The 14,962-nt window shown below is 42.8% G+C and overlaps 1 protein-coding gene across 2 annotated transcripts in view; it reads left to right on the top strand.

Moving 5' to 3' along the window:
• Positions 1–14,962, top strand: part of LOC102941549 (sodium channel protein type 2 subunit alpha) — a 111,965-nt gene that overhangs the window by 32,029 nt on the left and 64,974 nt on the right. For both annotated transcript variants that reach the window (XM_043525370.1, XM_027818996.3), the window contains exons 9-11: positions 1,938–2,079; positions 3,797–4,003; positions 10,916–11,215. In XM_043525370.1, the coding sequence (XP_043381305.1) occupies positions 1,938–2,079; positions 3,797–4,003; positions 10,916–11,215 (649 nt within the window). The remainder of the gene's footprint in view (positions 1–1,937; positions 2,080–3,796; positions 4,004–10,915; positions 11,216–14,962) is intronic.

Here is a 14,962-nt window from a genome sequence, read left to right as displayed (position 1 = left end):
GGAAAACTTATCTCCTAAGCAGTCACCTAGGATCTTTTTGGATTATGGAGCCAGGCATTGAGGGGACAGCAGAGGTTGTTTGCCTGTTATTCACCATTCACAAAGAAGCTCCTCCATGCACCAGCCAGCAGAGCTGGGCTGAACACATGGGTGTAATATGCTACATCATAAAAAAGTGTAGTAAATTATTCCACTCTGGAGCTAGGGGAGGAATTGTGTCTCTGTGTCTCACAGTTTCTTCTTGGTGCATTTGCCTCAGGGAGAACAGCTAAAGGGCACTCAGTGATCCAACTGAATCTTAAGACTCAAACTAGGTTGGTGCAGATTGGCCTAGAAATTGTAATTTTTTCTCCTGAGCATGAGCTAGAGCATTTTAATACTTTTTTGGGCGTCGGCTGGTTAATTCAATACTTGTTTTATACAAGTATTTGAACCTTTGAAAACTCCACAAGGTCTAAGCAATTTACAAGCTTCTAAATAGGTCTTGCAGAGTGGCCAACTTTGCCAATCAAATGGGCAGAGTTGAAGGAATATACTTGCCAGTTAAGCTCAAGAAACTAAATGTGTAGAGTGAAACAATTTACAGAAAACATTTGTTTCTTAATCTTAGCTGTGGACTTCCTGACTTAGAACCACATTTGTCTAATGTTCTAAATTACTGGATATTTACAACGAGAGCGAGTGAAAATGTTCAGACAAATAATTTATTCACTGGAAATTGCTGTTTTGGTCAACGTGAAACTATTTGTGAATTTGCCAAATATGTTTGGCCAATAATAACAGTAACAAAATAAATAAATAAATAAATGAGGCCTATGCTTGGAAGCTGAGGCTATGACCTCCCTTATAACTTTTTTACCCAGTGGTTAGTGCACTTGCCTGGGATGTGAAAAGGAACTTGAATTTGCATCCCCAATATTGCATCCTTATTCTCTTTGCCTGACACACTGTCATTCATAGTGGCAATTCACAGTCATTCATAATTAGGCCTTGGAAAGACCATGAGGATGACTCTATAGCCTGATGGTTAGAGCATCCACGTATGATGTGGGAGATCCAATTTCAAGCTGCTGCGCCAATGAATTCTTCATATGGTTACCAATCCTCCAGGATTGTCCTGGAGTCTCCAGGAATTAAAGATTTAATCTTTAATTAAAGGTAATGTCATGTGATGAAACCTCCAGGAATTCATCCAAACAAAGTTGATAACCCTAATTCTTTATACAAAATGGAACCACTCCAACAAGAGAGATTTAGCACACCCTGCCTTAGACTAACCTATAGCACAGTGGCTAAGGCACTCTCCCTGTGATGTGGGAGACTGAAGTTCAAATTACTTTTCCATATCAGGCAGGTCGGGGAATTCAGCATGGGTCTCTCACAACCCACATGAGTGCCACTGGCCTAAATGTCTGTGTCCAGCCCCATGTTTCATTCAACCAGAAACAGAATTTTTTTCAATTTACAGTTTTTAGATTTGGTTTGACCCAAACCAGTTTTTTTCCAGATCTGCCAGTGAACCAAAAAATCAGTTATTCACCCAGCTTTATTTACAACCTCCATTTTAGCAAGTATTTTTTGTCTGGGAATTACTAGTTTGGATTGAAGATTATTGTTGAAAAATGTGGCTGTTGAAATTCTGAACTAAATAGTTTGACGGGTTTCCATTAAGGAAAACAAGCAAGTGCTACTTAGCAACAAAATACAAACTAAAGGGGCATTTTTCATTTATTTTTATCTTAGCTGGGTTTTTGGGAGCCTTCTGGAATTGTCTTAAAACACAAAATCTTAATTAACAAGAGTTTCCTAAAGAACAACTGTCCAAAAATAATAGATGATATGGCAAATGAAAATAATGCATTTTGTTCTGAAACATAACACAGAGTCAGAGTGGACTGAAAGTTAACTATAACACCTCATATTCTGTCTTCACACAGTCAATGTCCAGAAGGATATATATGTGTGAAAGCTGGTAGAAACCCCAATTATGGCTACACGAGCTTTGACACATTCAGTTGGGCGTTCTTGTCACTCTTTCGGCTGATGACTCAGGACTTCTGGGAAAATCTTTATCAGTTGGTAAGAACCTTGTGTGAATCAAATGCTAAGTATTATTTATATGGTAAAATTGTATGAATAGACAAATTCAGTTGTGACTAGGGCTGTCGATTAATTTCAGTTAACTCACGCGATTAACTTAAAAAAAATTAATCGTGATTAATTTTTTAAATTGTGATCAATTGCACTGTTAAACAATAGAATACCAATTGAAATATATTAACTATTTTTGGATGTTTTTCTACATTTTCAAATATATTGATTTCTATTACAACACAGAATACTAAGTGCGCAGTGCTCGCTTTATATTATTATTTTGATTACAAATATATGCACTGTAAAAATGATAAACAAAAGAAATAGTATTTTTTCAATTCAACTCCTACAAGTACTGAAGTGCAATCTCTTTATTGTGAAAGTGTAACTTACAAATACAGATTTTTTTTGTTACGTAACTGCACTCAAAAACAAAACAGTGTAAAACTTTAGAGACTACAAGTCCACTCAGTCCTACTTCTTGTTCAGCCAATCGCTAAGACAAACAAGTTTGTTTACATTTACGGGAGATACTGCTGCCTGCTTCTTATTTACAATGTCACCTGAAAGTGAGAACAGGTGTTCGCATGGCACTTTTGTAGCCAGTGTTGCAAGGTATTTGCGTGCTAGATATGCTAAATATTCATATGCCCCTTCATGCTTCGGCCACCATTCCAGAGGACATGCTTCCATGCAGATGATGCTTGTTAAAAAAATCATGCGTTAATTAAATTTGTGACTGAACTCCTTGGGGGAGAATTGTATGTCTCCTGTTCTGTTTTACCTGCATTCTGCCATATATTTCATGTTATAGCAGTCTCAGATGATGACCTGGCACATGTTCATTTTAAGAACACTTTCACAGCAGATCTGACAAAATGCAAAGAAGGTACCAATGTGAGATTTCTAAAGATAGTTACAGCACTTGACCCAAGGTTTAAGAATCTGAAGTGCCGTCCAAAATCTAAGAGGGATGAGGTATGGAGCATGCTTTCAGAAGTCTAAAAAAACAACACTCCAATGTGGAAACTACAGAACCTGAACCACCAAAAAAGAAAATCAACCTTCTGCTGGTGGCATCTTACTCAGATGATGAAAATGAACATGCGTCGGTCTGTACTGCTTTGGATCATTATCGAGCAGAACCTGTGATCAGCATGGACACGTGTCCCCTGAAATGGTGGTTGAAGCATGAAGGGACATATGAATCTTTAGCGCATCTGGCATGTAAATATCTTGTGACGCTGGCTACAACACTGCCATACGAACGCCTGTTCTCACTTTCAGGTGACATTGTAAACAAGAAGTGGGCAGCATTATCTCCTGATAAAGAGATTGCGTTCCATTTCTATTAGGTGAACTGAAAAATACTATTTCGTTGGGTTTTTTTCAGTGCAAATATTTGTAATAAAAATATATACAAAGTGAGCACTGTACACTTTGTATTCTGTGTTGTAATTGAAATCAGTATGTTTGAAAATGTAGAAAACATCCAAAAAATGTTAAATAAATGGTATTCTGTTATTGTTTAGCAGCACAATTAATTGCGCAATTAATTGCAATTAATTTTTTTTAATCGCTTGACAGCCCTAGTCATGACAAACCCTTTAAACTGCTACTTATCAGAGCATGAATTGCATCACTAACATACTATCAGACTAGCAGTGACACTACACATTTATACGGAATTGTTTTCCCCCAGACGCTACGAGCTGCTGGAAAAACATACATGATATTTTTTGTTCTGGTGATTTTTTTGGGCTCTTTCTATCTGGTGAATTTGATCCTGGCTGTTGTTGCTATGGCCTATGAAGAACAGAATCAAGCAACCCTGGAAGAAGCAGAGCAGAAAGAGGCAGAATTTCAGCAGATGCTTGAACAGCTAAAAAAACAACAAGAAGAAGCTCAGGTATTTTCCGTGTAAAAAATGTACTTTGTCTGTTTCTGCACGTCCTTATTCTTATGCCTAAAATTATAAATTACTCACATAAATTAGTACATGTAATAATATCTAATATACTGAACAGTTAACTGAAAAACAAGAAGCCTTGTTTATCACCTAAAGTAACTAGTTTATTAAGTGAATCAACAATTTATAATCTCACCAACAAAATGACAAGAAACCAAATTCATAGCGCAGTAAACCACTGTTACTAAGTTCACCGTAAAATTCTACTGGTAAAAGATTGGTGATTACAATGTTACGGAAAGTTGGCTATAATGGAGAATTACCATGCATGATATTGATGACATCCTGGGGTTACAGATCTCATAACAGTTGTGAAAAAGTCAGGTGGCATTAAAATAAGTTGCTTCTGGTTTATAGTCTATGAGAGGATGTTCAGAGCTGCTCTATTTAATAATCCCTCCCAAACATTCAGAACAAAAAAAGACTGAAGGAAAGGTATTAGTACTAGGATATTCTCATAGGCCTCGTTCCAGCACAGTATTTAAGCACATACCTAGTTGTAACCACACTTAAGTCTATTAGGGCCTTAGAAAAGGATATAAATGCTTTAAGTAACAACGGGGTGATGGATGGAATTACCTCTTGGATAATCTTTTATAACAAATAATGTTACAAGAAAATGTAATTTTTAATATACACCTGTTGTATGAGGGTTTATTATCCAAAGACAAATTGTCTGACAATGTGTTATACTTGAGAACCCAACATCTAATTTCTCGGCTTGCATTTCCACTGCCTTGCACCTAGTCTAGTCATTTACGTCAGTACAAACTGGGTGTAAAATGCTAGCAAATCAGAATCCTCTAGTCATTTACACACGTATTATTTTACACCTACTTTGACCAGGTATAAATGACTCCATAAGGCGCAAGGCAACAGATAATCAGGCCCCCTGTCTTTAACTTGAAAAGAAAGATTTCTTCACTATCTGCAATAGCATATATAGCCATTAAACACTGTCATTTCAAATCAATCAGAAAGGAGCAGAATTGTGGAGAATAAAAACATATATTAGCAATGGTACATCCTTTTTTCAAATTTGGTATTGATATCTATTGTCATTGATATGGAATTGTTCAAAAATTTAGCCATTATGTGTATTAACATTTAATATAAACTTTATTTTCTCTAGTACTTTTCATACATTATATTAAAAAATGCAGTTACAAAGTTAAAAACAAAGCTCTATAGGCAAGTAGGGGGATAAGATAAGGTTTCAGGCAATATCTGAAAGCAGATGGAGATTAATTAAATTGAAGGCTATCTGGAGGCTATTCCAGACAGCTGCCACTGTACTTGTGCATTTGCATGAAGCAACAGAGACTGATGCTAGAATAGCAAGAAGAGTGGGGAACAGAGAGAAACAAAAGCTGGATAAAGTCTATGCAAAATTATTGTTTAAATGAATGGGGAGTCAGTGGAGTAATCTGAGAATAGGGGTGATGTGCAATGCTTCTTTGTGTGTGTGAGAAAGTGAGAAGGATTCACCCATTACAGGGCAGGTCACTGGGTCCAGTCGAGTTGTGATCAGAGCAGGGCTGGAGGTGGAAAAGGGTAGAAAGGCACATTTTCACTCCTTCCGTGATTAGTTCATCCCCCCAAAAAAGCTGGAGAGGTGTAGCGAACAAAAAAAACCAATCCCCACAACCCACCTCAGTACCACTGTCATGGAGACTGGGCGGGCAGCTGTAACAGCTACATCCAGTGGTGTCTCTAGGACCGGTCTGGCTATTAACTGACCTTCTCTAAGGATGGTCTGAATCTGTTCTTTTTGTGTTTCCAGTAATGTTTCAGAAACATCCTGGGTTTCCCAAGATTAACAAAATTGTTTTGGCCATGACAGTTTGGTAATTTATGACTCTAAACAGTAATGTTGTCGATGAATACGCCATCTTGCAAAACCTGATCATATGGAGTTGATTGGCGTTATGTTGCTTGCTTCATGTATTAACCACATCCACTATGATTGGATTGGATTGGAGTTGGGTTGCGGATGTTGAAAACAAAGTCTGCCTCTTTGGGTAGAGATGTAGGGTTTTTTTGTTTACACTCTGTTGCTGGTTGGTGCAATGGAGGCTGGCTCTGCCAGATGATTTTGGTAGGATCTAGAATCAGCTCATTAATTGGGAGGACAGTTCTAGATGAGAAGATAGTGTACAGAATTTCCACCAACTTGTGATGTGTATCTGCCACCTCCTGTAAGGGCATCTGCAGCTCGTCTGCCACCCTCTTGGTAAGATCGAGAAAGTTCTTAAATCTTCACCTAGTGATGAGGGATGGGGCAGCACAGTCTCATCTGGGAGAGATGAGGAGAAGTGTGCTGAAGAGATAGCTTCCTCTTCAGGTGTGGTTCCCCCCCTTCCCCCTTCTTACCTGTTCTGAAAAAGCTTTCTCCTGTCCTGGCTCAGGTGCTCTCCTGCCCTGGCTCAGGTGCCAGGCTGTAGCAAACCATCTAGTGGACTCTCCTTGAGAGACACCGGAGACAGTTGCGCCATGTGTGTGTATATACCTGAAGAGTTACAATATGGCCTTGGGAGGGAGAGGCAGGAAGGCAGGCACAAGCAGTTGGCGTGATGGAATTGGGGATGACTCTTGTAGCGTGATGGTGGGCCACCTTGAAAGGCCAGGGAATGATCTCCTCCTGGCCAGTGTCAGATTCATCAGTGGGTAAGGGTGCCACTGCCTGGGGTATTGGCAGTATACAACCCAGTGCTAAGAGCGATTCTGGGTGCCAGGATGTGCTCGATACCGCGGTCCTGGTACCAAGTAATGGGGATTGTGGTTCTTCCCCAATCATCAGGTCTCCAGGGTAGCAGAGCTCATGCAGTACCATGGATTCATTTGGTACCACAGAGGCGGGTCCGTGGTACATTGTCAGTACCGATAGTTGGGCAGAGCACTCCCTAAATGAGAGTTTTGCCCAGTACAAAAAGTTTGTTGGTGCTTATTTTTAGAGACTGTATGGTAATTGTCTCTCCCTGGGTACTGAGGCCACAGGTCTCCAGAGTATCAGAGCACCTGTGTTACCATGGGCTCATCCGGAACCCCAGAGGAGTGTCTGTAGTTGATATCAATCGTTGGGAAGGTGCAGAACGCTTCCTAGATGGGACTTTTGTTGCATCTGGTACCAGAGGGTTTCTCTATGTCACTCTTTTAGAGATGATACGGTAACTGTCCCCTCTCCTTAGAGCATGATGGTGGAAGCTTCTGGTGTCTCAGTGCGGAAGCAGAGCCACAGCAGGGCTTCTCTGTGTCTCTCTTTTAGAGATGGTACGGTAACTGTGCCCTGTCCATGCAGTAGTTGCCCTGGGTAGAGCTCAGAGCAGCATAGAGCTTACAGAACCCCTTGTCCTGCAGAGAGCAGAGCTCAGAGCAGGGCAGAGCTCACAGCAGGAAGCCCCTTCTCAGGTTTCAGCTTCCAGAGCTTCCCGGGGACCCGGAGCAGCAGCTGCGCTAACAGCAAGAGGTTCCTCTGCTGGTATTGGCTGCACTGGGGAATACCCCTCTGGCTGGCCAGTTCCCTGGGATCGGTACCGAGATGGTCACACTGGGGATCACCCCTCTGGCTGGTCAGTTCCCCGGGATCGGTACCGAGATGGTCACACTGGGGATCACCCCTCTGGCTGGCCAGTTCCCTGGGATCGGTACCGAGATGGCCACACTGGGGATCACCCCTCTGGCTGGCCAGTTCCCCGGGATCGGTACCGAGATGGCCACACTGGGGATCACCCCTCTGGCTGGCCAGTTCCCCGGGATCGGTGCCGAGATGGCCACAATGGGGATCACCCCTCTGGCTGGCCATTTGCTCGGGGGTCGGTGCTGAGATGGCCGCTCTGGGGATCACCCCTCTGGCTGGCCAGTTGCTCGGGGGTCGGTGCCGAGATGGCCGCACTGGAGATCACTCCTCTGGCTGGCCAGTTGCTCGGGGGTCGGTGCCGAGATGGCCGCACTGGGGAGCTTCCCTCTGGCTGGCCAGTTGCTCGGGGGTCAGTGCCGAGATGGCCGCACTGGGGAACACCCTTCTGGCTGGCCAGTTGCTCGGGGGTCGGTGCCGAGATGGCCGCTCTGGGGATCACTCCTCTGGCTGGCCAGTTGCTCGGGGGTCGGTGCCGAGATGGCCGCACTGGGGAGCTTCCCTCTGGCTGGCCAGTTGCTCGGGGGTCAGTGCCGAGATGGCCGCACTGGGGAACACCCTTCTGGCTGGCCAGTTGCTCGGGGGTCGGTGCCGAGATGGCCGCACTGGGGATCATCCCTCTGGCTGGCCAGTTCCCCGGGGTCGGTGCCGAGATGGCCGCACTGGGGAACACCCCTCTGGCTGGGCAGTTGCTCGGGGGTCGGTGCTGAGATGGCCGCTCTGGGGATCACCCCTCTGGCTGGCCAGTTGCTCGGGGGTCGGTGCCGAGATGGCCGCACTGGAGATCACTCCTCTGGCTGGCCAGTTGCTCGGGGGTCGGTGCCGAGATGGCCGCACTGGGGAGCTTCCCTCTGGCTGGCCAGTTGCTCGGGGGTCAGTGCCGAGATGGCCGCACTGGGGAACACCCTTCTGGCTGGCCAGTTGCTCGGGGGTCGGTGCCGAGATGGCCGCACTGGGGATCATCCCTCTGGCTGGCCAGTTCCCCGGGGTCGGTGCCGAGATGGCCGCACTGGGGAACACCCCTCTGGCTGGGCAGTTGCTCAGAGGAGCCTTCCCAGGGAGAGTCTGCTGGTGGCTTCTTCTTTTTTTTTTTCTCTCTCTCTCTCTTCTCCTCTTCACCACTCGACCCCTTTTGAAGTGAAGGCTCCAGGGATGATCTGGGGTCAACACCCACCGGAGTCCCCTGCAGACTGAAGTGTTTTCTCTATAGGGAGGAATTTTTTATTTCAGCTCCCAGCTCCTGTGAGGCTGCAGTTTTAGGTGTGGCAGGTAAAACACTTCTGTGAGGGTCTCCCAGGCACAGTGAGTTTCTGGCCATTAGAGGAACTGACTTCTGGCAAGAGAGGCACGGCTTGGAGCAGAGAGAGCCAGGCAAGCCCCTGGGCAGGGGCTTGTTATCCTCTAGCAGGGAGGAATATGCAGAAGAACATGGTCTTTACTTTTTTTTTTTTTAACTGAAAAAGAAAATAATTATGAGTCTACTAGATGCCCGGGGGAGGGGTGGAGGAGGGAAATGCCCCCAGACAGGGAAGGAAAGTGAAGTTCTTTTCCTTTTTCTCTTTTCTTTTTAAACCACAGGAATAAAATAAAATAAAATAAAACACCAGCCTGAGTACTTTTGTTCTCCCTAAAGGTAACAAAACAAACACTACTTATGCTAATGACACAGATCAGGAAGGGACAACTGCTCCTTCCCTCAGAGTGGTAGAGAAGGAAGTGAGGGGGGTTCGCCCACCAGGGAGGGAGAGCACATGTGCAGGCTCAATGGGACACTGCTACCAAAAATCTCTGATTAGAGGTGGAGGGGCACACAGACGCCTAAAGTGGAGCACCCACAGGGACACTACTCAAAGAAGAATGTGTTTCCTAAGCCCACATAGAAAGAACAACAATTAATCCTCACTATGAATAGCCAGAAAGAACCAGCTGAGTTCTTTTAGAGTGGGATGTAGAACTTTTGTCCCAGACACACAGGAAGAAAGACAAGATGCAACAGATATGGTTTATTTAGGCCACAACTTTATTAAATTACTCATTGGGAACACTCCAGGAACAACTCATATAGCCTGGATCATCATTCCTTTCCACCTGTTTGAGGGTTGTCATCAGCTCCCCCAGCCTCACGGCATCTGATCCAAGCCTATGGCTAGGACTCCAATGCCCTCCTCTTGTGTGAGGGTAAATGGGCTGGAAAAGTGGATTTTCTCCTTGCTACACAACACATTAGGAGCCACAACCCCATTCCCCAGCTTCTCTGGGGATGCCTTCCCCTAAGTCTGCCCCTAAATTCCAGTGTATCAGAGAACCAGCTCCCCTATCAAATGAGTACTGACACTGAACACATGCCACAAGGAGAGGCCAGCAAACAGCTTGGCTTGTCCCCCCACCTGAAGCCAGGTTCTAAGATAGCTTAACAATTCCCTCTCTAACATCAACCAAAAATATAGCCACTCCCCTCTCAGAGAGGTACATCACATCTACTCTGAATAACTCTGGTACCAAATATGATGTTATTTTGGTGGGTAATTACTGATCCTTCTTTTCACACACAAAATTAGCCATTTCTGGAGTCACACATCTTCTGACCTTGTCAACCTGTGGAGGCCTGGCAGCTTCCCCAACATATCCTCCACTGCAGCATTTCAGAACAGTTTACAGTCACCCCCAGGAAAAGGTCCTGGATCTGCCCTAAATGTCTCTTTGCACCAATGGTTAAGTCAATCAATCCCTCTACCTATTCTAATGGATCAAGTCACATGGTATGAGTTACATATCTCCATACAGAAAGAACAACCAGTAGTTCTCACTGTGAACAGGCAGAGGGGACCAGCTGAGTTGTTCTGTAGTAGAATGTATTACCTTTCTCATGAGAGAGGGAGAAGCACATAGATCTGAAGTGCATGGAGGATGCAATGCTCATGATTTCTTGTACTACTTTGATTTTAAGCTAATGTATTGTACCTTTGTCTTTGGGGAGCTGTGCTGTTATGTTACGACTTAAACTAGTTCTTTTGTTGTCTTGTGCTCTATATAATAGGGAACTAAATATTTCTCTAAACAAAATTGTCTTGAATTTATTTTTTTTGAGAATGTTTGCCGGATTGAAATGTTACTTGCAAGTTGCAACTGATTACACTGATAATAATAAAAATCAGTACAAGTATATAAAATTGTTAGCTAGCTACATTCTAAAAATACCACACCTTGTAAACCAACAGGCAACAGCAGCAGTAGCAGCAGCGTCAGTTGCGTCAAGAGATTTGAGTGGAGTAGGGGGACTAGGGGAGCTCTTGGAAAGTTCCTCAGAAGCATCGAAGTTGAGCTCAAAGAGTGCTAAAGAAAGGAGAAACAGAAGGAAGAAAAGAAGACAGAAGGAACTGTCTGAAGCAGAGGACAAAGGAGATGTTGAAAAGTTCCCCAAATCTGAATCAGAGGACAGTATCAGAAGGAAAAGTTTCCGATTCTCGATGGAAGCGAGTCGACTGACATATGAAAAGAGGTTCACTTCCCCCCACCAGGTACAGTGCTCTTACTAAATAATCTATGTTCTTCTACTACCACGATCTGTTGATCATTGAAATTCCAGCACTGTTACAGGTAGAAGACTATGACTATATGAAGAGAGAAGAAAAGGAAAATGTGGGGAAAAGAGCTTCTATGTAAACTTAGTTTTTGTAATTATTATAGTCAGCAGTGTTTCAAACAGTTAGCTGGATGTTTCTGTTAAATTATCTAACATGGGCTTACTTACCCAAAACTTTGCTAAAACACTTCTAAAAATGTATTTCTATAAAATATCTGGCATACACAGAGTATTTGATGGTGTGAAGTGGTAAAAATGTTTTGATTGGAACTCATTAGGAAAACTTACATAAGTTACTCATTGGTTGTCCACTCCTAAATCATCTCAAGCCCCAAACAATAAAACCTTTGTAGGAGACAACATCCCCATGTATTCTCTGCATTCGAGGAATACCAGACCACCCTTAGCTTTTGTTGTTTGTATTACTGAACTTATTTTTAAATGACGGCAAATGAGAAAAATATTCCTGAGTTTCCAAAATAATGAGAATGGGAAACATTTAAGCTTATACCAATAAGTAATTTAGACATACTGTTCATTTTATATGAGAGCATCATTATATTCCACCACAGAAAGGGCTTGTCTTCATGGTAAGTTAGTGGATGGCAAGCCAGGATGTAAATCTGTAGTTTGCTACCTTGACATCCACTAACTCACACTGTGGATCCTGCTACAGCACACTAAATGTTCAATAACAAAATGTTAAAATGCTCTGATGTTTGAAACAGTAGGATGTCAAAGTGCACTACAGACTTAGTGCGTGGTAGCAGGATCCACACAGTGAATTACTGTGTGTCAAACTGGTGTGCTGTAGATTTATACCTTGGCTTGCTGCACACTAACTTCCCTACGTAGAGAAGTCCTAAGTCACGGTATCCCTTCTATCACACTGGGATAACTGCTTATATAACTCAATTCAAATTCCCAGATACTGTATGCATTTAGGTGCCCATTTAATGTCTAAAGATAAAAATTCTTGGGTAGCTATCATTTGATTTGATATAATAATACCAATAAGTACTTTGAACTTATGTATTTTGGGTCTGATCCAAAGCCCATTACAGTCAATGAGTGTCTTACCATTCATTGCAATGGGCTTTGGATCAGGCCCATATAATGCCTTTCATCTAAGGAGCTCAGAGGGCTTTATAGTCATGAATTAAGCTTGACAGTATCCGTCTGAGTTTGATACGTATTATCATCCCTGTGTCACAGATGGGGATACTGTGTGACTTAAGAATGCAAGATGCCCTGGAGAATTGGATTCTATCCCTCCCTCTGCTACAGAGTTGCTATGTGATAAAGGATGCATTATGTTACTTAAAGCAAACTTTTCATGGGTTGTCACTAATTGCACATTCCTAATTTTCTGGGTGTCTGACTTGAGACCTTCAGGTCTCATTTGCAGAAATGCTGAGCACTCACAGCTGCAAATGAAGTGAATGGGAGCTATGTGTTGAACATATAAAGCACTATATATAATAAGTACTCTGAAAATCAGGTCCTAGAGGTCTCAAATTGGACACCAAAATTAGTGGCCAAATTTGACCTCAATCTCTCTGTGTTTCAGTTCCCCATCTGTAAAATAGGGATAATTTCAATCTCTCACCTCACAGGAGTTTTGTGAAATAAATTCATAACCATTTGTGTAGTACTTGGATATATTACAGGTTTCAGAGTAACAGCCGTGTTAGTCTGTATTCGTAAAAAGAAAAGGAGTACTTGTGGCACCTTAGAGACTAACCAGTTTATTTGAGCATGAGCTTTCGTGAGCTACAGCTCACTTCATCGGATATGCTATGCATCCGATGAAGTGAGCTGTAGCTCACGAAAGCTCATGCTCAAATAAACTGGTTAGTCTCTAAGGTGCCACAAGTATCCTTTTCTTTTTACGGATATATTACAGTGATGAATGTCACAGAAAAGCCCATGAGGAAATTAATAATTCTGTCTTCACAGTAGGGTTTGAATAGCATGCAGTAAATAAGTATGGAGCCACACTCTGAACAAGGAAAAAACAAAATAGCTGCTCACTTAAGTGAGCACCATCCATTCTATTCACTGAATGATGATAAAGGTCCTGCGAAAAAAATAGAATATGATTGTGTAAGTAACAATTGTATCTTAGCGCACACTCTCCAGGGGGCTGAATTAAGGTTATACAGACAACCTTAATTCTCGCATTTCCTACCTTTTGAGTGCTTGACTTTGCAACCTTAATGTTGTTCTTTTAGTGTAGTTTGTGTGTCATTTACTTGGTTTTTAAAAAAGCAAACAGAAAAAACAGAAATTCCATCTTTGGCACCATATTGATACCCCATGGGTCACTCAGCAGGGGCTTCTCATATCAGTCCTAGTCTCACCCGTATAGACTACCTATGCCAGTTCCAGTCTCCTTGCCCAGATAGTTGCAGTCTCCCCACCTGGCTCCTCAGACAATCTCAGTCATCTCCCTCACCTCTGGGCTCCCAGTTCCCCCGCCTTCAACATTCCCTCCCCAGCACTGAATCCCAATCATCTTACCCAGCCAGTCACAGTCTCCTGCTCACCACAACTTCCATTTGCATTTACCCTCTTCTCACCTTCCCCATCCCATCTCCATCAACCTCTGTTCCTAGTTTCCACCCCAGGCTCCTTGTCCCAGTCTACTTCTCACAAGTTCTCCGCAGGTCTGGCTCTTGTCTCCATCACATTTGAATCTGTCAGCTTCCTCCTCCTGAACACAGCAGGGGAAGCATTGAGAGCACAGGACAGAGAGCCTCTCTGCTCTCAATGCAAGTGCCAGTTCAAGTGGACCCAGCACAGCCCACAGCTCCCAGAGCTGCAATTGCAGGGAAATCCTGCTCAGCTCCAGGCTGGAGCATTCTCCAGGTAGACAGAAACTTCAGGGAATTTAGCTGCTAAAACCTAAGAAGTCTCTACTGAGATGTGTGACCTGTTATTTTTCAAGGGCTTATAACTTTACCAAATTTGGGCAGATTTTCATGGGGATAGCAAAAGAAACATCATTGAAATGAAGATCACCCCCATGCCAAAATTTAAGTCTATGCCCCAAAGCAGGAACGGACGGATGACACAGGACGTGGACAGGACACTAGAGCTTTCCAAAGAAAAGGACATCAGAATTTTTTAAAATGGGCAAAACAACATATTTGCTTAGCCTCCTTCTTGGAAATGGCTCTGCAACTTTAAGCGGAATTTTCCAAAAACATTTAGACTGAGGCAGATAGCTGGCATGAAAATGTTCAGCCCAAATGGTTAAAGTCTGTCAAAGTTATAAGTCTGGATCTTATAATTGAAAGTGTTGGGTAGCCTTAATAAAAGGCAGTGCTACCAGACCCACCTATAATATATTTATATTTCCAACAGTATTTGTTATTAGTACAGATGTAGGGATAAATATTTTTTTAAAAGTAGCCTCTGCTTTTCATATTCTTTCTTGCACTCACAATAAAATCTGAATGTAAATGCTATTATTTTATGCATGTAAATACTGGGTTTTTCCTGAAAGAATAGTGTCTGAATTGAGACTTAATATACCAAGACATGAAGACTGCTAAAAAAGGAAGATTGAAGAAAGCTTAATGCAGGGTTTGTTTTCTCCAGGACTGTTACTAGTTTTATTTATTCATGAATGCTGCTAATGAAATATGCAGAAAGGAAGACAAAGGTTCTATGAAGC

Source organism: Chelonia mydas, chromosome 11 (genome assembly GCF_015237465.2).
Source record: "Chelonia mydas isolate rCheMyd1 chromosome 11, rCheMyd1.pri.v2, whole genome shotgun sequence".
Classification (NCBI taxonomy): domain Eukaryota; kingdom Metazoa; phylum Chordata; order Testudines; family Cheloniidae; genus Chelonia; species Chelonia mydas.
Note: the sequence above shows the minus strand (reverse complement) of the source record. Positions and strands in the feature narration are given on the sequence as shown.